The following is a 25843-nucleotide window of genomic DNA, read 5'->3' on the forward strand; positions in this document are numbered from 1 at the left end:
AGATCATTTCATGGAGAGCCCTGCATTGCTAAAGACTGTGTCAGTGTTGGCGCTCCATCTGAATGTGGCTGTGTCCAGTTATCAAGGTAAGCAGGAATAGCAACATTTAACTCAATGATTGAGGACATTTTCTTCAACAAGAGAACATCCAGTCCTCACAGATCTCAACAGATCAAATAAAAACATGCCCACTAATTGTGGAACAAAAACTTTGTCCCAGTGTTTTCTGTTCAACGTGAGATTGTGTCTATTTTTTCTAATGTTGTGCAATCGTCAGTGGTGGATCCATATGGTTCTAATTGAGTGGTGGCGGAAGCGGTGCCTGATGACCCAGGAGGAGTTCTGCTCTCTAGAAAACAACAATCATCTTTACTGGAGATGGATGTAGAGTGATCTGTTAGTGGAGGCCTTGTTGTATTAGAGAGCATGAATAGGTCAATACCCCCTTTGGCAACTAAATCAAGTACACAGAAATACCAGTGAAATAACCAAAACTAAAGAAGTATTTAAACCAATTGGTGCATCTATTCAATTGTTGTTGTTCTTTTCAGTTCTGAATAAAATGTCTTCTCACCTCAAAGACTAAGAACATGCTAGATTGACTAGTTGCCATTATAGTCACATCCTCTCCAGCTCTACCACTGTGTTTTGTCGTTGTGTTAATTAATCTCGTGTGCATAAGAAATAACATAGGATTTATTTACTTTTCAGTTCTTTAATATAGAAGTACACTACTGGTACAGTACAAAAATATTTAATCATCGTGAATGGACATAATGGTATTTAAAAAATAATTTAACATCTGCTTTCAATGGTAAGAAAATAAGTATCAATCAAACAGGGCCGGCCCTCACATTAGGTAAGATAAGGCAGCCGCCTATGGCGAAACTTGAATTTGAGGAGCCATTTTGACAATTGGATGCCTCCCTCCAGCGTGACAATTGGCTGCCGCCTTCTGGCGCCCCTGATCAACTGCATTTTTTTTTGTCTTGCCTAGGGTGGCAGAACGTCCAGGGCCGGCCCTGCAATCAACATTTCAAGGAAAGGATCCTTTGGTACAAGGGATAGATTGATATTATCTTCCACTGGCTTTGAAATAGCACATAAATAGTAACTCATTATAAATAATTATATTAATATACAGTGCGGTACATGTACAGAGACATTTATGACAGGTTGTCGTATCTAAACTCCATACAAAACTAAGCGTCTTACATTTAGGCTACATAATTTGGATGTTGGTGGTATTGTGGAACAAGGAAGTTAGGTGGCGTGAACAGCTGAATTTGAGGTCCCTGGTGACAATGCATTGGGTTGAACAGTGGCATGGCCATAGGATAGACGGGAGTAGGTGAGGGGTATCTGACCCCACAATGGAGTTCCTGGTCAGACATCTTCCCCTCACACTCTTTCTTCCACTTGGTGCGTCTGTTTTGAAACCAAATCTTCACCTGGGTCTCGGTGAGGCGCAGCGTTGAGGCGATGGCGTAGCGCTCGAACACGGACAGATAGTGGCTGCTGTGGAAACTGTGTTCTAAAATTCGTAGCTGATCCAGGGTGAAAGCTGTGCGGACCCGCCTCGCCTTGCCCTTTGACTTCTCCGTGCTCTGGCATGTAGACGCAGTGTGAACCCGGTTCACCTCCCGTTCTGCCGACACAGCCGAGTCCACTGAGGTAGAGAATTCACCACCGGCTGGACCACTCTGGAATTCTGCTCTCTTGGAATAGCATTCTGAAATGACTGCAGCATCTGAATATTGAGGGAGGTTAGAGGTTAGAGAAGAACCTTCACCATTGTAACCAGCAACTATGAGTTGAATACTAACAGTGAATAATGATTAGAAAAAATTTGAGCTATGCACTTATCCCTAATGTCCATTCACGAAGATTAAATCGTTTAGAGTAAGATTCTCCAGAGGATCTGTTAAATTACTAACATTTAAATTACTAATACTATTGTATCTACCATATGCTATTCTAAATTGGAGCTCTGAATAAACCAAAAAATAAGAAACAGCTCACACAAGACTGAATATCTTAAAGCCCTTTTTAAGCTTTACAGTGAAACTGATTAACTGGGATCTCTCACCTGTATTCCCTTTTCCAATGTCACTTTCAGCAGTTGAATCATGCCTCAGATGGCTACTGATTGCTTTCCCAGTGAATTTGGACGGATTCAGGATGTCTGTAACAGAGAAAGAGGTTCTGCTGACTTGCAGCAACTTGTCTGGCTGCATTTTTATTTTCTGTTCAGTAGGTTGTTCAGTGAAGGAGATGATCGTATGTCCACCTTGTGTCCCTGTAATCTGAAGCATTAGGCCCTTGCGACCCTTCTATTTATATAGGCCATAGGGGTGAAGCACACGCGCACAAAATTAACATTTCCAAAACAGAGTAAAACATTCCCAATGACAAACGCACGGCTGAGCGTTGCAAGACACGCGATGCTTCCCACGTGTGCCATACACGCACGCACACAAACACGACACCCGCCCGCACCCGCCCTGTGCGTAGAACCCCTGCGCGGCCACTTTAAAATGCAAATGCGCGCGCTCAGCTGGCTGGGTTATTTATTGCTGGGCATCTGGTTAAAATGTGCCCTTTTCTTTACAACCGTGTTCCTTTTTGTGGTTTGCCTTGTCGTTGTTTGCGATTGTGTGATTTTACGCTGGTAGTACACGTGAACGTTGGTTGTGATGCTAATTAATCGACTCCGCTCAGAGGGAAAGTTTTCCTGCTACTTGTGCTGGAATATCAATAGAGGCATTTGTATTTTTTATTGAATGCACTTAAAGTGTATAGCTTTGTTGTTAGTCCAATCCAAAAAAGCACTTAGCTGTGATAAGTAGGCCACACATTTAGAACTAACAAGATTATGAGTGCAATAGCCCATCTGTCTCTTCAACAATATTCAGAAGGAAAAAAAAGTGAATTGTATAATTAGGAAGTGTTGTGTGCCTTTTAGTTGAAACTGACCCTGTGGTAATGTGCTGTTGTAACAGAGTGTTAAGATGTGTTTAGTTTCTGAATCCATTGCTATTGGTTCTGGTGTATCTCGTTTCTGTCCACTTCCAAATATACCTGCTAGGCTCAAACTGGAAACTTACTACAGACTATTATTGTAAATTACATTTCAAACCGACACATACTTAATAGTATTTCTCATCTAGACCAAATATGAATGAAACATTAGCCAGGAGCATAATTTGACCAGATTCAAAGGGACGTTTGTATAATAATAAAGACTGCTGATTAATGCACATTGGATACTTGCAAACACTGTTTTAATGGTCTACCATCATCCAAATAACAGTAATGTATAGTATTTACAGCCTTCATGCTTGAAATCAGCATCCTCTACCAGAAATGGATTTCTAATTGCCTTACACACTTTAAAGCCTCTTTAAGACCCTAAAAAGGAACACTAAAGCCTGAGTAATAGCCATTTGTATTAGTAATATCACCTAAACTGGTCTGTAGTCTCCAGAGAGCGCATAAAGGTGTGGTGGAGGATCTAGCCTATGAGTTGGGTCCGGTGTGTGGGGAGGGGGTATATGAGGGCAGTAATGACCCCGTGGAGCAGGCCAGATCGTAAAGGTACAGTTGCAGGATGGCATCTGCAGGCGTCCTCCCAGCACTGACCCCTATAGAGTTACTGGTATTGAGGGGAGAAGAGAGGCCGGCCCACTGGGACAATTAGCAGATGTCACCAGAGAGCCTGACCCTCCCTGACCCAGGCCTTTGTCTACCAGGACCACAGGAGACCACAACGGAACAGTATAATATGTTGGGAAGAACATCAAACTTTTCAACACACGCCGGGCACTATTTTGTCCACAATCAAGACAGTAGCAAGATCTATTGCATGAGTTTGTTATGAACTTTATGATGTATTATTGACATAGTAAATACTCAGGGGGATTTTGGCTGCTCCACCTCTCCTTGTTTTTGGCTTAAAACAGACATAAAACAGAAATTGACAGTTGTATCTTTTGATTTTTTTAATAGTAAATCTAGCACTTTTTTTGCTGGTTTAACTCTGCCATTGGAATTTGTGACATATCAAACATTGTTATCAAATTTTCCCATTCTCATTGCTGGCTGGGACTGTCATAGTCATTATAAAAGCATGTGACCGTATCCACATTTGGGTGCATCTTTTATATTATAAGGGGTTGGCAAAGGCTGACATCAGGTAAAGAGTTACCATTTAAAATGTAACATATTTCCATTGCATTTCATATTGAGCGTTCATGTTGCTTAAATTGAACTTAAAATGTGATTCTGATCTGAATCTGAAAGGGGTGAGGAAGAAGTGAGGAAGAAGAAAAGACATTAGAAGAGGCCAGGGTTTAGAGATTCTCTGGGTTAAATAGTGCTCTAGCCAGTCCCACCTTTGTCTCCATTAGTAAAGCCTATATAAAGGTTTCATTCAACACTTAACATACAAGATAGACATCATGAACCGTGGTTAGATATTACTAACTCTACACGTAGTACTACAGTGGGTGAAATAATAAGTTAATATCCGTAGCCCTCTCCTTTAGTGAAATGCATTTCTCCTCGTGGTCATGGTATAATTGAGAACTGAATGAGCATACGGGGGGGTACCCCATTTATAACTGCCATCCATTCTTACCCCTTCCACCTCAGCCCTCTCCTCCTTACCCCCCTTGAACCCATCTCACTACAATAAGAGACAGGAGGAGAACCTACAAAGGTATAATCTTGCACCTTAACAACAGTTAAAAGCCCTTCTAACCACACTCAGGGGTGCTCTTAACACACAACAGCAGTAGGAACCCTTTATGGTCTCTCTATGTGCCACACTTTTAGCCACACGCTTTTGCCCAAGGGCTATAATGGTACCCTGAATTAGGTTAAACATTTAGAAAACTGACCATAAACATCTCCATGGCACTACAACTTTTGATGGTGTCAATAGAGATGTATGAGACATGTTTAACAACATATTAGGAGGGGCTTGTCTGTTGTCATAAACACTAACGCTAAAATACTTAATGCAACAGCAAAGAATAGCTATGTTAATGTGCTCTGTGAAATATTTTCTCATTAACATATTTCCAGTTTTAGATCTATAAAATGAACAGGCCATTGAAAAGAGCTGAGACAGAAAAATAATGCATATCCAGATCATAGCACAGTTCACCATCCAAACTTTCAATTCTACAATTTAATATTTTGTAAAGACTTGTTTTCAGGCATTTCTTTCTTGAGTGGCCAGACTCTGTATGACAGAGCTTGACAGGATCTAGGAAGAATGGAATCTAGGTGTGCAAAGCTGTTAGAGACAGACCCTCAAAGCTGTGATCACTTGAACTTAATCAACTTTAACATACAACAGGTAACAAATTAAAGGAAGAACCTATATAAATCAGTGGATGAACATAACAAATGCAGATGTTGCCATGCAGGTGTACTGCATGCTACGATTAAGCAAAAACATCCTATCATGCTCTGTGGAATATATAAAAATGCTGAGCAGGCCCAGATAACCTCCATTTTGGATCAAGTTGGCATGAGGAAAGGATCTTGAAAGAGAGTTCATTATTGTTCCTCCACAGGGCACGAGGGGTCACTAAAAGGTTTGACGAGTATGAAAATAACAAATGCATTTTATACCATTGTCTTCACAGTCACCAGATCTCAACCCAATTGAAAACCAATGGGAGATTTTGGACCGACATGTTGGACAGTGCTCTCCACTACCACAGTCAAAATAACAAATGAGGGAAGATCTATTGGAAGAACGGTGTTCCATCCCTCCAGCAGAGTTCCAGAGACTCTGCAGATTGAAAATGTTCTAGTGGCTCATGGTGAACCAATACCTTACTGAGACTGATTTTTCCTTTCCTTTGTCATTTGTCTATATATCACAACAAAATATGGAGAAAGTGAAGTGGTCAGAATACTTTGAGAATCCACTAGATGGATGTATAGGTAAGGTTTATAGATTGCCATATGTGGTGGTACTTATTAATACAACTGGAATATAGTACTCATCATAGGACATGAACAGAGCTGGGTAAGGTGCTTGGCGGGTGCACTGCTCTTTAGCAGTTCTGAAAGTTGGATAGTTTGAATTTAGAGCTGATTAAGGTGTCTGTTGCAGTTCATTCAAATCAGAGAACTGAAAAGAACGACGTTCGTTGTTTCTATGTAATTCACACTGATCTGGGGTCACATTTTCACTTGAACCTCATTACAAGTACAATGTTTATATGTAAGGCATACACTGACTGCAGATCAGCGCTCGCCGTACACCAAATCGTCTCGCGGGATTTTATATGTAATTGATTTGAAACATGTCGTTGGAGGTTGAAGCAGGCGGTGTTTCTGTTGTTGAACCAGAGACGGGAGAAGGGTAAGTGTCGTTAAAATGGGGGAGGGAAACATTTGTGCTGTTTGTAATATATGTTTGGTGGTAGACAATCAGTCAAATATAAATAAATATTGTAGCTTGCTTCAGGTCCACAATATTCCTCCCTGACCGCTGTCGTTAGCCAGCATCATCATGCTAGCTAGTTGGCTAGCAAGCTAACATCAGCTAACTGGTAGACAACGGTGCCTTGGTTCCTAATGACGTACATAGCTAGCTAGTTGTCCCATTCAAATGAATTACAATTTGTAAGTTAACTTTCGGATAACGAGCTGTTACATTAAAGTATATGTTGATTTCATTGTCCAAATTTAGCATGTAAATACATTTCGCATGCATCCTGCAGAACCTACTGTAGCTAGCAAACCAATCTCTGACTCAGTCTGGCTATGATAAATAGCTAGCTAGTTAGCCATGTACAGTAATCAGGACATTTAGTTAGCTTGCTCTGCTGTGTGTAATGCCGCTCTCTGAGGACACCTTCGTCCACCGGGTCAGATGAACTCATAGTTACTATTTTATGTCTTTGCACGTAGTATGTAGATTATTGAAGTTATCATATCGGTAGCTAATTATCGTTCCTGGAAGTTACAAGGTACATTACCAGCTCCTCACATATGCAGGTACAAAAGACCTTAGTGTACTACTCCAAACTGGGTGATTGGTCATTTATAACCAGGGTGTACTGTAACATTACCTATGTTAAAGTGATATTTTAACTTCCAAAAAGTCGAGAAAGAGACATTTAAACTTTGAATTTCAAGCCAAACATTTGATTTGGGATGTAGCCTATTTATCTTTTTCCTCATAATGGAAGTCTCATAATGGAAATCAAACAAATGCACAACATATAATTAGACATGCCTTTTTTGCATTCATTTAGCAGTCACAACTTCAAGTAGCGAGTACATTTATTTTGCTTATTGATAGTGACCCCCTGAGGGAATCAAACCCACAACTCCGGCGTTACAAGCTCATGCCCAATAAGTTGCACACGTCCTTTTTCTATGGCAAATGCAAAAATAACTGGGCGTTATGGGACTCTACTTTGTGAATGGAGCCAGCATTGATTTTGACTGCCTGAAAGTAGCGGCTGAAGGGTCTAATTAGGTTCTAGTCCTTTGCTTACTTTCACTCTGTCAGCTTTGGGACACATTGTTATCCATGAGGTAATGTGACCCTAGGGAAGTAACTATATACGTCTCAGTTTCCCTTTAAACGCTGATCACCGGATGTCCCTAGAGGGCTGACACACCTTTTCTCTATGTAAATAAACTGTAATTTATCCAGAATACAAATTAACTACCTTTGACACTGTTACAGGTCCCAGGTAGGTGATCAAGACTTCCTCTAGCCCATGTTTGTTAGAGCATTCTTTTTCTCAAGGTTGACAATATGTTAATGGATGAGCAACCTTAACCGTAGCTTGTAGCTAACCAGCTAATATGTTGTCACATCTTTTGTTTGCTTTAAGTGATGCTGGCTTCGGGGACCTGACCGCCAGCATGGAGACCGAGTCATCAAATGGCAAGGAGGCCATGGTATTACTCCTCTTCTACTGTAGTTCTCTGGGGATCTGTGTTGGCACGACGTAACAGTAGGTAATCCGTGTGCCTGTTGTCTCCTCAGGACACGGGGGCTGAGGGCTTGGAGGCAGCTGACCCCCACGCAGGGTCTGGAGATGAGGAGACTGGCAGGCACCAAGGAGAGGTGGAGCTGCAGTGTGCTCTGTGTATGAAGTGGTTCACCGCCGACACCTTCAGCATCGACACCGCGTACGTCTGGCCACCTGTGTAACTCACTATCTGATTAGCCCCTATGAGCCTGACTTAACTGTTTGAAATGAGCATTAAAGGATCCACGTGTATATATATATATTTTTTTTAAATCTTTGGATATCTCCCTCTGTCACCAGGACGTGTCTGCCTTTTATGACCAACTATGTGTTCCACTGTAACGTGTGTCATCACAGCGGGAACACATACTTCCTCAGGAAACAAGCCAGTAGGTGTCTTCCTTCACCCCAGACCTGTGTATGTGAGTTAACATTGTTTGCACTTTGTAATTGATTTGATGTATGACAAAGTGGTGCTGTTTTCCCAGACCTGAAGGAGATGTGTCTGACGGCTCTGGCTAACCTAACATGGCGGTCCAGGACTCAAGAGGAGCACCCCAAGACTATGTTCTCCAAGGACAAGGTCTGTTGTCAGAACCAGCCCAATACAGTAAATATTCTGATAGGGAGTGTGTCAATTGGAGAAACCTGATGTGCGTTATTGGAGCATAACAGCACCCTCATTTTGTGGTGCCCTTGATTTGATATCCAGCATCTCTTTCTTTGTATTTTCTCCTTGCAGGACATCATTCCATTCATTGATAAGTACTGGGAGTGTATGACCACCCGACAGAGACCTGGAAAACTCACCTGGCCCAACAATATAGTCAAGACCATGGTGAGTCTATGAGCAACCACTGATTTACCCAGAGAGACCAAACATTCACAAGTCTTGGAAACAGATCCCCTTGGAAACAGGTCCTGTGACTTCTGTTTCAGAGTAAAGAGCGGGATGTCTTCCTGGTGAAGGAGCACCCAGACCCAGGCAGTAAAGACCCAGAGGAGGATTACCCAAAGTTTGGCTTGCTGGACCAGGTAGGACAGGCAGATGTAGACACAGGCAGACGTAGACACAATGACAGTATTTAAAAAATATGTATTTTTATGTCAGGATCTGGGAAACATTGGACCGTCTTACGACAACCAGAAACAGACAACCACTACTCCTACTCCTGGAGGGCTCAATGGTATGATCTGAACACACGCTTCCCCAAAACACACAAGCACTCGCTCCACACACACTTCCCAAAGCACATAAAATGTTGACCATATACATGTCAAACATTTGCTAAACACGTTAGCACATTATAACCGCACGCATGGTTTGTCCTGGAATTAGTTCTGAAAGTGTCATTGGCAAACTAAAGCCCTAAGAAGTTATCATGTTGTAAATGCTATGTACATGATGTGTTACATTCCAGGTGGACCTACTTTCTCAGGTGAATATGATGTAGTATTATGGTATCTGCCTCTGAGCCCTGTGTTTTGTGCATTCGTAGCTCTCTCCGTGTAGAAGTTGCCCATAGGCACAGATCAAAGATCAGCTTAGTCGACCTAACTCCTTACCCAAACAATTAAAGGGCAAACTGAAATCTGACCTTAGATCAGCATCTCCGGGCAACTTCCCCCTGCTCCACCTGTAACCCCATCCCTCACCTGCTCTCTGCTTCTGTTTGGTACCTTGAAGCTTTCACACTTTTGATCTGGCTGTTGATTTGTGGAGTGATTGAATTCTGATTGAATATTTCCCCTGGCTGTAAGCCCCTGAGTTTCTGGGCTTCATCCCAATACTCTGGAACAGCCTCCTTCTTCCTTTCCTTGCCCAGCGGTGAGTGGTGAAGGACTGACAGAACGAGGCTGTTCCTTTTTGGACGTAGTCACAGTGTGGTGTGAATGAATTCCCTGGCATCCTCCTGTGTGGCTGCTATTCTCCTTTTACCCAAAAATGTGGTGTCCCTCTGCTCAGTCCACGCTTGTGTCCTGGGTGATGTTGTGATGGGGCTGGAGGTGTGTTCTCGAGGGTAACCTGTGTGTTGTGTGAAGGTGGTCTGGCCCCTGGCCCAGGTAAAGGTCGAGGTGCCAAGAGGAAGCAGCAGCAGCAGCAACAGGAAGGAGCCACTCCTGGAGCAGCCAAGAGGACACGCAGGTACGGGGCTGACGGAGACACCTGACCCGGGGACGGGGCTGACGGAGACACCTGACCCGGGGACGGGGCTGACGGAGACACCTGACCCGGGGACGGGGCTGACGGAGACACCTGACCCGGGGACGGGGCTGACGGAGACACCTGACCCGGGGACGGGGCTGACGGGGACACCTGACCCGGGGACGGGGCTGACGGAGACACCTGACCCGGGGACGGGGCTGACGGGGACACCTGACCCGGGGACGGGGCTGACGGGGACACCTGACCCGGGGACGGGGCTGACGGAGACACCTGACCCGGGGACGGGGCTGACGGAGACACCTGACCCGGGGACGGGGCTGACGGAGACACCTGACCCGGGGACGGGGCTGACGGAGACACCTGACCCGGGGACGGGGCTGACGGAGACACCTGACCCGGGGACGGGGCTGACGGAGACACCTGACCCGGGGACGGGGCTGACGGAGACACCTGACCCGGGGACGGGGCTGACGGAGACACCTGACCCGGGGACGGGGCTGACGGAGACACCTGACCCGGGGACGGGGCTGACGGGGACACCTGACCCGGGGACGGGGCTGACGGAGACACCTGACCCGGGGACGGGGCTGACGGAGACACCTGACCCGGGGACGGGGCTGACGGAGACACCTGACCCGGGGACGGGGCTGACGGAGACACCTGACCCGGGGACGGGGCTGACGGAGACAAATGTCCGTTGTGTTCTCATAGTTCTGACAAGATGTAGGATAACATCCATCTCGGTTTGCTCGCTCTGTCACCTGCCCTCCACTACTTTACCCCTTCTGTATACACACTGTCTCATTTCTGTCTCTCTTTAGTGACCCTCTTTTTTCAGCCCAGCGCCTTCCGCCCCATGGTTACCCCCTGGAGCACCCCTTCAACAAAGATGGCTACCGCTACATCCTAGCGGAACCTGACCCCCATGCTCCCGACCCAGAGAAACTAGAGCTGGACTGCTGGGCTGGGAAACCCATCCCTGGAGACCTCTACAGAGCCTGTCTTTACGAGAGAGTGCTGCTAGCCCTGCATGACAGAGGTGCACACCAACACCTGAGGACTATAGACTAAAACAATCAATCACACATTTTCTATGACCTGAACTGTGTGTGTGTGTGTGCAGCCCCCCAGCTGAAGATCTCAGATGACCGTCTGACCGTGACAGGGGAGAAGGGTTACTCCATGGTCAGAGCCTCGCATGGTGTCAGGAAGGGATCCTGGTACTTTGAGGTCTCCATTGATGAGATGCCCCCCGACACCGCAGCCAGACTGGGCTGGTCTCAGCCTCTAGGTTAGACAAACACACACACACACACACACACACACACACACACACACGTGCAAAGTGGAACAGACCTTCTAATAGTGTGTGTGTTGTAGGTAACCTGCAGGCCCCTCTGGGCTATGATAAGTTCAGCTACTCATGGCGCAGTAAGAAGGGCACACGGTTCCACCAGTCTATAGGGAAACACTACTCCTCTGGCTATGGGCAGGGAGACACTCTGGGCTTCTTTATAGAACTACCGGAAAGCACCGAGACAGCCAAGGCCCTGCCTGACACCTACAAGGACAAGGTACTGTATCTATGAAGTATAGATTTTACTATGAACATGTTGCTTTAAATCCTGAATGCTGAAAGCGGTGGTGTGTAAGTAGGGGTGTAACGATTAATTTTAACCACGATTCGATTCGTATCATAGTTGTTGATACGATTCAAGGCCGATAATGGTTCATTTAGAACGATACGATCAGAAACGATTCAGTGACTTGAAATCGATTCAGTATCTTTTCAGCCAAAAATTCAACCGGTTTGACTGAAATAAATACCTGGATACTGGACAGTGCAGGTGAAGTTTCCTAGATTCCTGTTGTTTCTTGTAAGGGAATCAGGTATCAATTAATTATGGATATAAACAAACAAGTAAACAACAATTAATGGCAAATGCATTCACATTTTATTTGAATAAAGTGCAACCAACACTTAAGGTTCAATTAACAGGAAGTTAAAATGTTCTGCTCCCATTTTCAATATTCAATAAATTTTCAATAAAAGTACAGTAAGTGCAACCAACATTTCAACTGTAGGTTTACCTGCTAATTGTGCTTTTGTTTTTCAACATAAAAATACTACTATATTAATATAAAAAATAAAGCGCAACCAACATCTCTTCAGGTTGAATTAACAGTAGGTTTACCTGCTACTTTTGCTGTTGTTTTTCAACATAGAAATAATACAAATACAGTATTAATATCAAAAATGAAGTGCAACCAACACTTTCCACACACTGGACCGCAATGGTGGCTTGATAATTTCTCGCTCGTCGGCTTCTCCTCTGCCATCTGCCATGCTATGTTTTGTTGTTTTTGCGCTGCTGCTGGCCCGGGGCGATGACGTCACGGATATGCAGACTGAATCGAGTAATGTTTATTGCCTTTATCATTAAAAGTGCTAAGAAAAAACATTCCTATAAAGTCTGACGTGCTTAAATCCAATGGGTTATTTCCTAGTATCGATACAATCGATTGATTACATTTTAAAACGATGTTAGATCGATATATGTCGTCCGGAAGGCCAACTTGCTGAGCACAGATCGATGTAGTAGATGGATCGTTACACCCCTATGTGTAAGACTGTATACCATGGGGATTTGACACCATGGCACTTTATTTTGCTTTGTGTCATGCCAAAGAACAGCTCTTAAATGTCCTGAAATATACTGTATTAATCTGTCTCTGCCAATAACAGACAGAAGACATTCACTGTGTATTGTAGGTATGATTGATTTGTCCTGTGTGTGTGTGTGTGTGTGTGTGTGTGCTGTTAGGCGCTGATTAAGTTTAAGAGCTACCTCTACTTTGAGGAGAAGGACTATGTGGACAAGGCAGAGAAGAGCCTGAAGACTGTTACACCCAGCAGGGTGAGGCTCCGGCACAGATCCACAGCCAGTAGATCAGCTATTAATTTTCAAAATGGCAGCCAGTCATTCGGCATAGATGCTTGTTGACATAGTTGATCTGGAATATACCGTTCTATACCTGGAACTGCGCTCTTCCCTTCCCGTCCAGATGCTGTTCTATAAGAATGGGGTGAACCAGGGTCTGGCCTATGAAAACCTGTACGAGGGGCTCTACTTCCCTGCCATCTCTCTCTACCGGGGCTGCACGGTTAGTTGTCTGTCCGGCTGGCTGCCTGATTCTGTAGTCCTTTCATCTCCCTCCAAATCATTGTAACTATTAGAATGTCACTATCAAGTATGGTGCTGTGATGGAGCTGCTCATTTTAATCAGTGTGTTGATTCCCCCCTCCCCCTCCCAGGTGTCTGTTAACTTTGGACCACATTTTAAACACCCCCCGAAAGACATCAAGTACCAGCCAGTAAGTAGCCAAACATTGAGACTTTCTGTTACTAGATAAGCTTTTGAGATGCTTGTATTTCTGCTGGCCCTGTGGAATACATTAGTGTAGAGTCTGATGTGACTTGGCGTGTGTTGCCAGATGAGTGACATGGGCTGGGGAGCCGTGATCGAACACACGCTGGCTGACATGCTGTACCATGTAGAGACCGACGTGGACGGACGTCGCAGCCCGTCCTGGGAAGGATAAACACACACACACATACACACCGAAGGCCAGTGTATTGTTATGTCTGAGGTATTTGGGTGGGCTGATATGGAGGCCAACATCACGCTGTTGTCTCTTGGGAGTCTGCTCAACATTGCTGTCATTGATAACTGAATAAACTGTACCCTAACAATGGGCAAGACATGTGATCCTTAAAATAGGGAGGCTTTGTTGTCGGTTGACAGTGAACTGTTGCGTGAATATAACATTTCTTGCCGTATGAAGCACTTTTGGGTGTTTCCACACTGTAAAGTTGTGTATGAACAGTGAATATATAAGGCACAAATCTGTACTTTGTTTTTCATTTTCAATATTGTAGATTTTTTTTTTTTACCTTAATGTTTGTAAAATATCTGCAGCATTCTGTAAGCATATTAACATTTATATTACGTGTTCTGTTTGTTCCTTTACCCACTAGCTTGTCTGATATTAAATATAGTTCTTTTTGTCTTTAAAAAAATAATCTTTTGTTTTATTCATGCTGGTTTTAATAAAGTAAATCTTTTGAATATTTGTTCAGTTTTTTTTATTATGAGGTTATTATTGCATACAAAACAGGTAGGTACAAAAAATCAGAGTGACGGTTCAAGCTGGTTTGTGGCCTGAGCTGCTGAAAAACATTTCTTTAATGTGCGCAATCTTTAAAGGATGGGGAAAACGGAGTCCAAAATGAAAGATATTCCAAATGTTTTCATTATTCTCTGGCTGTCAGTGTTGTTGATGTCCAGAAGGCCTACAGTATTGACCAGTCTGCTTATTGACTGATGACCTTCTGACTGGCTGTCTTCCAGGGCTGCGGTTCTCCTTTAGTTCCTCCGTGGTGCTGTGACTCAGCTCCTAGAGTGCAGTGCGTATCCGGCCATCTGGCTCCATGGACGTGGCGGTGAGGATTGGTCTGTTGCTGTCTGTATCCTCAGGGTGCTGCAAACAGTACAGAAAAGATCTGTTTCACTCAACACTGTGGGGGGTTGAGGCAATGTTCTCATTTAGGACAGAATTTGCAGTGGAGGCGGTGGTTGACCAGGAAGCCCAAGCGTCAGTGTGCGTGTGTGTGTGTGTGTGTGTGTGTGTCCTACATGTCTGCGGAAGATACGGCTCAGAAGGTTGCGAGAGTGCTTGGGGTTGTCGGGAGAAGGGTTCTGGGTCCAGTCCAGGTCAGCGGGTCTAGAACCCTGAGGCCCGAAAACATTTAGCTCCTTGAAACAACCCATTTCTATCATCTATGGAGAGGGGGAGTGATGTTAATTAGCAGGTGACCTAACCATTCCTAACCTAGTGTTCAAACTGCCACTGAGAGCAGTACAGTTATGAGTTGAACCTAATGTAATAAGCTGCTTGTGGTGGTTACCTCAGTCTGCCAGGGTATGGCAACACGGCCTGTGTTAAACTTCATGTAGAACTCATTGTCTGTCTTCTCCAACATAACTCCTTTCACTGTGGAGAACTCATCGATGTCCTGAACATCCTGGCAGTACACTGCCCTGGGCTGGGGAGTAGAAAGGATGGAGGTGAGAACAGGTGGAGAGAAGTATTCCCAATGGTTCAAGCATCCTGCTGAATAGATACTGTAAGTAGAAAATATAGAGTAATCTGAATTCAGGTGCACAGGGGCCCAAGACCGTGGGGGTATGGCTATCGGCTTCACTTTGCATTGTAATGTCAGGACATGTCCATAATATATCTGCAGTAATAGTGGAATGATGGTGTTTCACATTTATTTGACAGGAATTATTTCCAGTGCATACAGAAGTCATTTTAGGATGTAGAATTTCTCATGGGTGCCCCATCCATCTCCACTGACATCGCTAAGACACATGATAACCTCTCCTCAAACAAACAAAATCAGACAGACATTTTCTGCCTGCTGACATTCACTTAACTCAATTTCTGTTCAAAACGGAAAACACAAAATTGTGTAGGGAATCAATGTGCCATATAAATCGCTTATTTATATTTTTACTTTCTTATGTCAAACAAAATGAAAAATGAATAAAGCGAGTGGGCTATAAGAGGACAGTTGTCTAAAATGAAACCTGATGATACTTTCAGATGTAATTCAGATGACTTCCACAAGGTGGGAACAAATTAAAGTTTAGAATATGAGTGAGGTTTTAATAACAGGGCCTATTACATTAATAACATTAAAATAATACATGTAATTACTAATGACATCCCATTTTAAATAGGTAAAAAATAATGTATACAGTATTTCTCTATATAAAAACAATTATTTTTGGGGGGTGCGCCCTCAGGGTTGGGAAGCAGTGTCTTTTCCCAATTAGACTTCAAACGACAATGCCAAGCAATAGGAGCTAGAAGCTGAACCAATGTTAGCTGGTGCAGCCACCTGAGCATCTTAGTTTTTTGTTACTAAAACTATAAGCCAAAATGACACAATAGAAACACAATAAAAATGCATCCAACAAATGTCCTAGGAATTCCTCAAAGTCACTATATCATTTCGGATAAAAAGACGCTTGAGTACAGAACCAAAACAACACTCATACACTTACAGGACCTTACTGCATCTTCCACCCAAAGTGTAAGGGTTAGGGTAAAGGGTCAAAAGTTTAGGGTATTTACATCAGGCTTGAAGGGTGCTTCAATGACTCCAGCCTCAAGCCTCCTGAAGTTGATGGTTCCAAAGAAGGAATGGGACATAACACCTTCCACGCCACTTTGCTGACACCCCAGCCTCTGTGCTGGGTCTTTGGTCAACAGCTGAGATAGAAAAAGCAGGAAAGAGACAGAGCAGTAGAGAGGAAGAGAGCAGAGAGTGAAAGAGGGAGGGATGGAGAAAGTGGGGAAACAACCATTCATGCTGTTGCCATGTAGAACTTAACTGGTCTGTGGCCAGGTTGGGTACACATCCAATCTAATGAATAGTCTTACAGAGCGACAGAAGTCTTTCGCCTCGTTTCTGAATATCTTCCCATACTCCTCTTCTGTTTCCTGTATCCTTCGCTCCATCTCACTTTCCGTTAACCGTTCGCCATGTCCCTTGAACGGAGGCTTTCCTGCAGTCATTTCATACACAAGGCAGCCTAGGCCCCACCAATCAGGGCTCTTCCCGTAGTAGCTATGGCTAATAACCTCTGGAGCTAATTCGGAAAAGGAGGCAGAAAGTCCGCTCAATGTCAGTCGTTACTACTCATTGACATGCTCACTGAATGCAGACTTTGATGCAAATCTATTTTTCATGGTAACATCTCATATACTCTGCACTTTTGAAGTCTTCCTCTAAGTTTAGAGTCAGTTGGAACAACATACCCATGTAGCCCAGAGTGCCAGCCCTGCCTCGTACCAGACTCCCCTCAGACAGCATTACCGCCAGGCCCAGGTCCGAGATGCGGATGTGCCCTGGGACAGAACGAGAGGAGTAGTGAGGGAATCCGTGGGGCATTCATTTACATAGTATAGGGAAGGCAAAAGTGATTATCAGCCTTTTACAATATTACACTTTATATCATTTTAATATCAGGACAGACCTAAGACATTGGAGTTCCATCTGTCGTTACACACAACTACGAATGGTTCATGCAGATTACACTGATCAGGTTGTACTGACAGTTTGAACTGGTGTTTGTGTAAGTATTTGTATCCAGCGAGATTACTCATTTCTATGCCTGGTGTCATTAACCTGTGACTTATATTTCCTGAACATGCTGCCAAACCTATAGCAGGTCCAATCTGAGTATCTTAAAATAGAACACAATGTTACCCACTTCCTTATTGACCGACTGCCCCGGAAAACTAAATTCTGTAGTACCACAGTGCCAAAAATAAAGATCTGTAATCCAGGATGGAAGCAGCAAAAGACTGTGATTTAATTAAATAGTGCCTACCATTGTGATCCAGAAGGATGTTCTCTGGTTTTAAATCTCTGAAAAAATATATAGAAATCAGCGCAGTGCCTTTCTTATTATTGTCGAGACAGAACAAAGTTGGAAAGTGCTGGAAGATATGGTGACGGTGGGTCAAAGGGCAATCCAATACAGCCGATGCTTCAACCAATCCAATGCATTTCACTCTGTGATGAGCAAATATATATACTTGTAGGATGGAGTCAGAGGCATGGATGCTGACCTGTAGACAATGTTCTGCTGGTGGAGGTGGTGCAGGCCACAGCAGACCTCAGCCGCATAGAACTGGACCCTGTCCCACTCCAGGCCCGGAGTACCAATGTTATAGATGTGGAACCGCAGGTCCCCTCCGTTCATTATAGACAGCACCAGACAGAGAGAGTGTTTGGTTTCATAGGCATACGCCAGACTGACCTAACAGAGGCAGAAAAACAGGGAGGAGGTAAGAACATGGGGGGGCGGATGGGAGAAGAAGACGGAGAAGAAGACGGAGAGACGGAGAACGTGGAATGAGAACAAAAGGCTGGCGGTGTGAAGAACCCCACCACGAATCTGCTGTTCAGCTTCTCCAGTATCAGCTTCTCGTTGAGGGCCATGGCCTCTCCTCTCCTCTTCTTCACATGGGTCTTCTCCAGTTTCTTACACGCATACATCTTCCCAGAGGCCCGTACCTGGCATGCCCACACCTAGATGGGAGGAGGAAGGACACTGAATCCTCAGGGACATTTAAATGGCCGTCACCCGTGTTAATACTAAGTTAGTAGTGATCACAAAGCTGTGTCGTTTTTTCATTTGCAATGAAAGCAGCCTCACCTCACCAAAGCCCCCCTTGCCCAGCAGCCTGTACCATCTGAAGGTGTGTTTGGTAACAGGCTGTCTGGAGGAAGAGAAACACAGTTATAGAGACTGGGGTCAAACCCTTAGTTCGGCTTTTCAAACACACGTCCGTATGCACTGACCCCTCCAGCATCTTCCACTGCAGGAACCGGTCAAAGAACATGCTCTGCTGGTACTGAAAGAAGGGTTCCCCGCTCAGGTACTCATAGACATATCTGTAGGCACACAGGACTGATTGCAGGACTGATTGCACACTGTGTTGGGTGAAGGTGTGAGGGGGTTAAGAGGAATGTCACCATTCAGAGATCTGTGGTTAAGATAATACTCACTCTGCGCATTCAAGGAAGATGTCTTTACTTGGCCACTCCTCCAGGCTCTCTCTACACTGCTGGCTGTAGCTCTCCACAACCTTCACACACTCAGGTGACTGCCAAAACCACAGACACATATAAAGTACATATCTGCAATGACAAACTTTTAGTTTGTTTTTCGTGTTGTGTGTGTTTGTAAGCCTTATAACGCAGTTATAGGGTAGCTCACTTAGTAGATCATGGTGTTTCCAACAGTAAGGTTATGAATGCAATTCCGCTATGGAAGCTATTTAAATGTACCTGTCTATTTAGGAATCTGTTAATGATTTGAATGCCAAAACCCGTCCTCTCCTCATCTGATTTCACCTCATACTCCGCCTGTAAAATGGAAAGATTTCTGGACCTGTTTACCTGTTAAACATGTTCACCAAGTCCCTGTCTTATATATGTCAATGATTGCTAGATTGGACGACACCACCTCCTTCATAGTGAACAGGTTCTATATAGTGGATCTCACCATTTTGTCCAATAGAGAGATGCAGCTCTGCAGCTCACATGTACTTTGACAAAAGAGACGGAACAGTTCTCTACCAATAGGCTGCTCCACACACAGGCTGGAGAATCTTCGCTCTGCAACACACACATGACAACCGTAGGACCCATGCAAAACACGCATGCAAAACACATACAAACATGCACGCAATACTGACCGATGGTGTTGGCTAGTGTCATGCACTGGCTGATGTGAGGGAAGCGGAGCATGTCTCTCCATCTCCAACTCCTGCCTTTTCCTTCTCCAGCTAGAGACAGATGGAAACAGGTAGAGAAAAGTGGAGGGAGAAGTATGAGAAATGGTATGTTTATTACATCCGAGTTTTTCATATCCAAAAGCACATGAATTCATTCAAGCCTTTCATTATGTGTGATGTGTTATAAGAAGGGGCCTCTGAATGAAAACAAACGGATAAAGAAATATAAATAGTAAAATATTTTTAACCGGGCAGAATCCAAATCGTTTCTTACACCATGAAATATTAAGAAATGTGTGTGTTTTACCAGTTGGTTTACCATAGCAGATGGGAAATGGACTACTATCAGTCAACACTCTTTGTTGCTATGTTGTTGTCTATGTGAGTTCAGTCATTCCTTGCCAGTCAGGTTCCAGCTCTGGCATTCATCCACTAAAAAAATTTTCTATAAATAGTACTTGAGCAAGAACAAAGCCTGCGGGACCAGATAACACTGCCCTATGCAACCAAACACACGTGCACATGGAAATACCAGTCAGGTTGAGCAACATTCAAGGTAAAATGAGACAACTTTCACCAGAGGTAGCCTTTAACATTAGTGAATTAGTGATATATTTTTGCACACACAGCACTATTTATTACAGTTTTATTATTTTATATTTTTCTTTTTTATATTTTATTTGAAATTCTGTTTACATTTTTTCAGAGTTAAGTAACTAATTAACATTTCATTTCCTAATTAATTACAAATAAAAAAATATATATTTTAGCTTCTGCCTTAGTCAACATAAGCAATACAGAGAAAGACAAGGTACCTTTAGATCTGACAGGCATGACACATTTGACATGTTAAGTTTAAGTAATATTTTGAAACTGAAAAAATACATTATTGAATGAAGACTAGGTTTCCTGGTTGCTGTCGACGTGATGCTACTGGTAACTGGCGGCCGACCATTGATTTGTGGCTCTTGTAGTTCACAGATTACTTAAAACTCAATCCCAGTTAGAACAACATTTAGAGCTACCTTGCACCCACTCCACGGGGGGGCTACCCCAGAGCAAAAGGTCTGCTCTATTTTGTAGGGATGGGGTAATATAAGATTGGCAGTTCGATGCGTTGCTCTGGGGTACCCCCTCCACAGGTTGGGGTCAAACAGCAGACCAGAGTGGGCCTTATTAGTCAGAATCCCATCAGAAAGGTAGGGGCAGCAGGTAATGTAGCAATCTAACATCTTGCTACAACTTGACCCCACAGTCCAGGTTTGAGCCTTATCTGTCTAAATAGCTCATGAGTGTAAAACATTTAAACACACAGTGCAGCTTGGTTCTAAAAATAGATGTTTCTGACTGGAGGTGTTGTCAGACGAGGATGTTGTTAACTGATCAAAACTAGGTAGCTGCTCAACCTGTTTGTTATGGTTTGTAACATCACTAATTCCACACACACAATCAACCCACACCCACCCAAACACAACACACACACCATGCACCCACACACACACCGTGCACCCACACATACAACCCCCACATACCCTGCACCAACACACACAATTAACACAAACACCTCCTGCACCCAAACACACAACCCGAACACACCCTACTGCCTCACAAACACCAAATAACCCACCTACACCCTGCACCCACACACATACCACATTTTCACATTATCTGTTTTCTGTTTCTTGCCAGTAAGCTATTTTACTGGCAGACCTAAATCTGCTCAACCAAAACTGTTTTGTATAGACTGGAGTATTCTATTGGTTTGACCCTATACAATACTACACAGACTGGAATAGTCTATCTTTTGGACCCTATACTATACTGTACAGACTGCAATAGTCTATCTATTGGACCCTATACTATACAGACTGGAATAGTCTATCTGTGGGACCCTGTACTATACTGTAAATTCTGAAATAGTCCATCTGCTGAACCCTGTACTACACTGTACATTCTGGAATAGTCCATCTGCTGAACCCTATACTATACTGTACATTCTGGAATAGTCCATCTGTTGAACCCTGTACTATACTGTACAGACTGTAATGGTCTAACTGCTGGACCCTATATTACACTATACTGTACAGACTATAATAGTCTATCTGTTAGACCCTGTACTATACAATACTGTACAGACTGGAATAGTCTATTTGTAGGACTCTGTACTATACTGTACTGTCTGTATTTTCAAATGTAAATAAACAAACATAAACAAAGAATGTACACAAAATGATTATAATAATAATAAACTAGTTACAATATTTACAGGGACTACTAAAATATGTGTTTATGGACATACACTGTAGCTAGGTTTAGCAACAGCCACAGTATGTAATGAGTGGGTTTGTTTGTGTATGAGAATATAGTGAATATTAAAGGGACTGTGCAAAAGGGGGACAAAACAGAGAGTTGCTTAAAATGTAGTAATGATTTGTCTGGTTCAACAGTGTTATATGGCTAGACACTACACAGTGTACAGTTTGATGCAGACTGGTATCACAAGCCATACCTGCCATGTGCTTGTATAGAGAATCAGCTATGGTTTGGGAGGTTGGAGTCTCTGAGGACCTTTAGGGACATTTAATGCTGCACACCCAAAGAGATGACTCCTCCTGCAGCATGTACTGTACTGTAGCACCATGCTGCATCAGGCTAGCCCCTACCATGGCAGAGAGGTTATAAGCTTTAAAACTACAAGGTTTGCTCTCTGTGTAATGGCACAATGTGTAGAATTGCAGGAAATCTGCTTTCAAATGAAAAAGACCATCAACTTACTGATGAGTTAGGCATTTAAAATGTTTCTTCATGTTTACACAGAGTTGGTTTGTCCAGTCAATAACATGCTAAAACCCTTTGGGGCAGTGGATCTCGTTTGTGATGGTAAATTCATCAGTCGGAAATACAGTAAGTAATATTCATGAAATCAGTAACCACACATGACATGCCTGTGACTGGATTCCTACTTAAACATTGAACTCTCAATGAAATGACCCCAGGATCAGACTTTTTCTTCAGTATTTATTTAATTGCTTTTAGGCCTGGACTACATGTTCATTATATTGTACAGATCATGAGGTCAAGAGTTCCTGTCACAGGCTACATCATATTTGGCATGTTATGGTTCCTACTAACAACACATATTCACAAACAGAGACAATAATATATATTAAATTACCACAAAGGTTATATTACCCTACAGTAATCCCTACCTGTCTCCTCAGCGAAGTTCTAAGTGTGAAACAATCAACCAAAATACAGTCACGGTGCATGTCTTTCTCCAACTAAAATCACAGTTTATACACAATAGATGAGATTATGTTCAAAGACGGTGCTAGATGGTTTTACTTTGCTAATGCTGGTAAATGACAATGAAGATGCAGGTAGACCCACTTAAACCAGAAAAGTACCCAAAACCTTAACCTAGTCAGCAGCATCAGTTTAAAATGGTTCGAGCCTGACCCGGTGAAGCTGGTCACCAGTTAACCCGCTCAGCTGGTCTAAGCCGAATTATTGCAGCAGGGATATTTTGTCATTTTCATGTTTTCTTAGAAATGCTGAATCAATAATGTGTTAAATTGCAACTAATTTAAAAACAATAAGTAACGAATAAAAGATACACCAAAAGAAAACGTGAGCCCTTGCTTAAACCTATCGTACTATTCTAAGTTGAAGTTACTATGGCTATATAAATATTTTACAGAAAGTTACTGCACCTACTGTATGTATGGTTCTTACCTTCCCTGGCTCTGATGAGTGCGCTGTTCGCCACCATACTCTCTATCTCCATGGCGGCAGTGAGATGTGGACCAAAAACTATAAAAAAAAACGCATCAACTTTTGTTTTTCTCTCTTAGCAATGACAGGTTTAACCCGAGATTATTCAGCCTTGTTCTCTTTATCATACCGAGAAAGTGTTTTTAAACAAAACTCTGAAAATCAAAAACCAAGTAACATACACGAATAAATACTAAGCTTGTGTAAAAAGTGGGATAAAGTATCTTGGATGTAGCCTTGACGCACAACTTTTTGAGAATGCAGTCACTAATTACACAACAATGCATGTGCAAATCTGGTGCACCGCGGCAACGCAGGTGAGTTAATGTCAAAGGCGTGGATTAACCAAAATGAAACTGGCTCAAATTTTCCGTCCTGTATAAAGAAAAGCCTCTTCCATGCCTCCGGTGGTTTTTCTTATTTATATGCCAACACACAAGCATTTGTGCATGCAACGTTCACCATATCTGTCGTAACACCAATCCGTGGGGATGTAGTGTTATTGTAAACTTAATGTTTATATTGGCCTCATATCTGACTACATTAAAAATAACTGAGTAAGCGTAGATATTCTTTAACAGAGCAACAAGGTCCTCTGCTGGTGATATATAACTACTGCACCATCAGCTTGTCCACTGTTTTGCCCCTCGAAGGTTTCCGTCAGTTTTGTTGTCAGCTGGATCAAACACAGGCGCTGTCCACAGTACAGCACGTTCACCACCAACCAAACCCCAGGGCAGGCATTTGAGACAGCCAGGCGGTGGCACATCTGCTGCACGACAGTCTCGTCTGCATTCTGTTGGTCGCTGATCTGACGATATTCACTTGCTAGCAATGCATTTGCAAGGTAATCCGATGCAGTATGTCGATTAAATGGGATATATTCTTCTGTGGATGACACCAATGACAACTAATTGATGGTTCTTCTTTAGCTAACGTGCTACCTAGCTAGCTATATACTGTCTGTATTGAGTGAGGCTGTCAAGACAGCGATGTCATCCGGTGTTAGTTAGACTGCTAGCCTGTCCGGGACTCACTCAGTCACAGTGATTGCAGAAGTGTTGCCAGGTAACGTTACCATAACGTAAACCTATGGAAACATGGACCTATCCGTTGTAATGCCAAAATTAAACAAATTACCTATATAGAGAGCTATCTATCATACAGTACTAGTCTTGACTTTTTTGCTGAAACCTTAATATGCTAGTATGTATAATTTATACTTTAAGGCGAGCTGTATATGAGAGCTGACGCAACCTTTGTCCGTGGCCGGTTGAGCATTTTTACTGAGGAAGCGGACATTTAGTCTAGCTTGAGGTACCGTACCCCTGACATTTAGTCTAGCTTGAGGTACCGTACCCCTGACATTTAGTCTAGCTTGAGGTACCGTACCCCTGACATTGAAGGCACATTGATTGTTTTGGTTACGCTAACGTTAAATTGTAGAACGCGTGGTGACTGGCTAGCTATGCAAAAATCTGTTAATCGCCGTCTGTCGCATTATTTTCGGGATGTGCTTTATTACCGAGCCCTGCCTTGTGGTATTGATTCGTAAATGAGTGATTATTATGAAAAAGTGAAGGTTCAACTCGAACAAATGAAATCTTCCGGCGAGGGTGCAGAGAAGGAGGAGGCATCTACTGAGCCGGATGAGGCGCTGGTTTCATCCCCGCCTGCATCTGTCTCCCCATTCCAGACTGTCCATTCCAGTTGTCCCACCGCAGCTCGACAGAATGGTTCTAAAACCGCTGTCACTGGCAGGAATAGGAGTAAAAGTAGGAGCAAACTGGGTAAAGATGAGAGGAACTCAAGCTATAAGCAGGAGTCAGAATACGCACTGCACGAGACATTAGTAGCAGCAAATGCCAATGTGGGAAAACCCCATAATCGGATAGACAATGAGCGGCAGATGCTTCAAATCCAAGGGACTGGGAAGATCCTGCAGGGGAAGACTGAAACGAACGGTAACACTGTCATACCCAACCAACGGCCAAAAGAAACCAAAGGATTTTCACACAACAAAGAGGATGGAAACAAAGTTGTGAAGCGGAGGAAGCCCGTGACGGTGGATACATCAAAAGCCAAAACCTCTATGGAAGCACTGAAGCTCAGCATCAGGCAGCTAAAATGGAAAGAGGTATTATGACCTTGTTACATTCAAAATGTATACTTTAGATAAGTCAACACTGTATCTATCCTGACTAACTGGATGTTATCCACTTATTTTTCTTGGGTAGAAACAAACACACTCATTTGGGAATAATAATGGCTAAATTATACACATAACTCAGTACAAGGAAACAATGCTGTTGCAGGAGTACTTGGTACGGTAATACACAGGTGTATTTAAATTACATCTGCTGTTCATTGTTATTGCGTTGGCAATTTTAATCTGTTCATAATCTTTCCACCTCCATATCTTGATAAAGAAAAGCGTAGTAGCCTTAAACGTTATTGAAATTGACAAGGGGACACATTCTCGGTTAACACTGTCGCCCCAACCTG

The 25843-nt window shown here is 43.3% G+C and overlaps 4 protein-coding genes across 8 annotated transcripts in view; 2 read left to right on the forward strand and 2 right to left on the reverse strand.

The window, feature by feature from the left end:
• Positions 1-273: 273 nt before the first annotated feature.
• On the reverse strand, positions 274-2319 carry pnx (posterior neuron-specific homeobox). The gene is made up of 3 exons (XM_020053239.3): positions 2090-2319; positions 1408-1750; positions 274-349 (listed from the first exon to the last, which is right to left on the reverse strand). Exons 1-3 carry the CDS (start codon positions 2313-2315, stop codon positions 274-276), a joined length of 645 nt encoding a protein of 214 aa, XP_019908798.2. The 5' UTR covers positions 2316-2319.
• A 3954-nt stretch (positions 2320-6273) lies between these two features.
• ash2l (ash2 like, histone lysine methyltransferase complex subunit) lies at positions 6274-14305 on the forward strand. The gene is made up of 17 exons (XM_010878234.4): positions 6274-6385; positions 7875-7941; positions 8030-8175; positions 8316-8404; positions 8504-8598; positions 8758-8853; positions 8955-9050; positions 9127-9202; positions 9437-9454; positions 10059-10161; positions 11004-11221; positions 11306-11473; positions 11563-11756; positions 13008-13100; positions 13249-13347; positions 13499-13558; positions 13679-14305. Exons 1-17 carry the CDS (start codon positions 6327-6329, stop codon positions 13784-13786), a joined length of 1785 nt encoding a protein of 594 aa, XP_010876536.2. The 5' UTR covers positions 6274-6326; the 3' UTR covers positions 13787-14305.
• Positions 14306-14325: 20 nt separating this feature from the next.
• Positions 14326-23590, reverse strand: grk5 (G protein-coupled receptor kinase 5). The gene is made up of 16 exons (XM_020053392.3): positions 23300-23590; positions 19526-19615; positions 19333-19445; positions 19116-19193; positions 18834-18931; positions 18627-18719; positions 18481-18544; positions 18213-18353; positions 17891-18081; positions 17650-17687; positions 17075-17164; positions 16697-16905; positions 16388-16525; positions 15153-15290; positions 14881-15024; positions 14326-14725 (listed from the first exon to the last, which is right to left on the reverse strand). Exons 1-16 carry the CDS (start codon positions 23349-23351, stop codon positions 14642-14644), a joined length of 1761 nt encoding a protein of 586 aa, XP_019908951.2. The 5' UTR covers positions 23352-23590; the 3' UTR covers positions 14326-14641.
• A 366-nt stretch (positions 23591-23956) lies between these two features.
• The window catches only part of ttll11 (tubulin tyrosine ligase-like family, member 11), a 31890-nt gene continuing 30003 nt past the window's right edge, over positions 23957-25843 (forward strand). For 4 of the 5 annotated variants that reach the window (XR_002197821.3, XR_002197820.3, XM_020053388.3 and 1 more), the window contains exon 1: positions 24766-25475. Coding sequence is in view for 2 of the 5 variants with exons in the window: in XM_020053388.3 (XP_019908947.3) it covers positions 24894-25475 (582 nt within the window). In the remaining 3 variants the exon portion in view is untranslated. Of the gene's footprint in view, positions 24186-24765; positions 25476-25843 lie in introns of those variants that run through there. The other variant, XM_020053390.3, reaches the window with a different exon arrangement.

This window comes from Esox lucius, chromosome 14 (genome assembly GCF_011004845.1).
Source record: "Esox lucius isolate fEsoLuc1 chromosome 14, fEsoLuc1.pri, whole genome shotgun sequence".
NCBI lineage: Eukaryota > Metazoa > Chordata > Actinopteri > Esociformes > Esocidae > Esox > Esox lucius.

What these genes read in the sequence shown, in the direction of transcription:
- ash2l (XM_010878234.4), top strand. Translation starts at nt 6,327, where the DNA reads ATGTCGTTGGAGGTTGAAGCAGGCGGTGTTTCTGTTGTTGAACCAGAG. An exon ending in AGTTTGGCTTGCTGGACCAG is followed by an intron (nt 9,051 to 9,126) that starts GTAGGACAGGCA and finishes TTTTTATGTCAG; the next exon opens with GATCTGGGAAACATTGGACC. An exon ending in AGACTGTTACACCCAGCAGG is followed by an intron (nt 13,101 to 13,248) that starts GTGAGGCTCCGG and finishes CTTCCCGTCCAG; the next exon opens with ATGCTGTTCTATAAGAATGG.
- grk5 (XM_020053392.3), bottom strand. Translation starts at nt 23,351, where the DNA reads ATGGAGATAGAGAGTATGGTGGCGAACAGCGCACTCATCAGAGCCAGG. An exon ending in ACAGATTCCTAAATAGACAG is followed by an intron (nt 18,932 to 19,115) that starts GTACATTTAAAT and finishes TGGTTTTGGCAG; the next exon opens with TCACCTGAGTGTGTGAAGGT. An exon ending in GCAAGGGGGGCTTTGGTGAG is followed by an intron (nt 18,354 to 18,480) that starts GTGAGGCTGCTT and finishes CCTCCCATCTAG; the next exon opens with GTGTGGGCATGCCAGGTACG.
- pnx (XM_020053239.3), bottom strand. Translation starts at nt 2,315, where the DNA reads ATGCTTCAGATTACAGGGACACAAGGTGGACATACGATCATCTCCTTC. An exon ending in CATTGGAAAAGGGAATACAG is followed by an intron (nt 1,751 to 2,089) that starts GTGAGAGATCCC and finishes CTCAATATTCAG; the next exon opens with ATGCTGCAGTCATTTCAGAA. An exon ending in CGCACCAAGTGGAAGAAAGA is followed by an intron (nt 350 to 1,407) that starts GTGTGAGGGGAA and finishes GTTGTTTTCTAG; the next exon opens with AGAGCAGAACTCCTCCTGGG.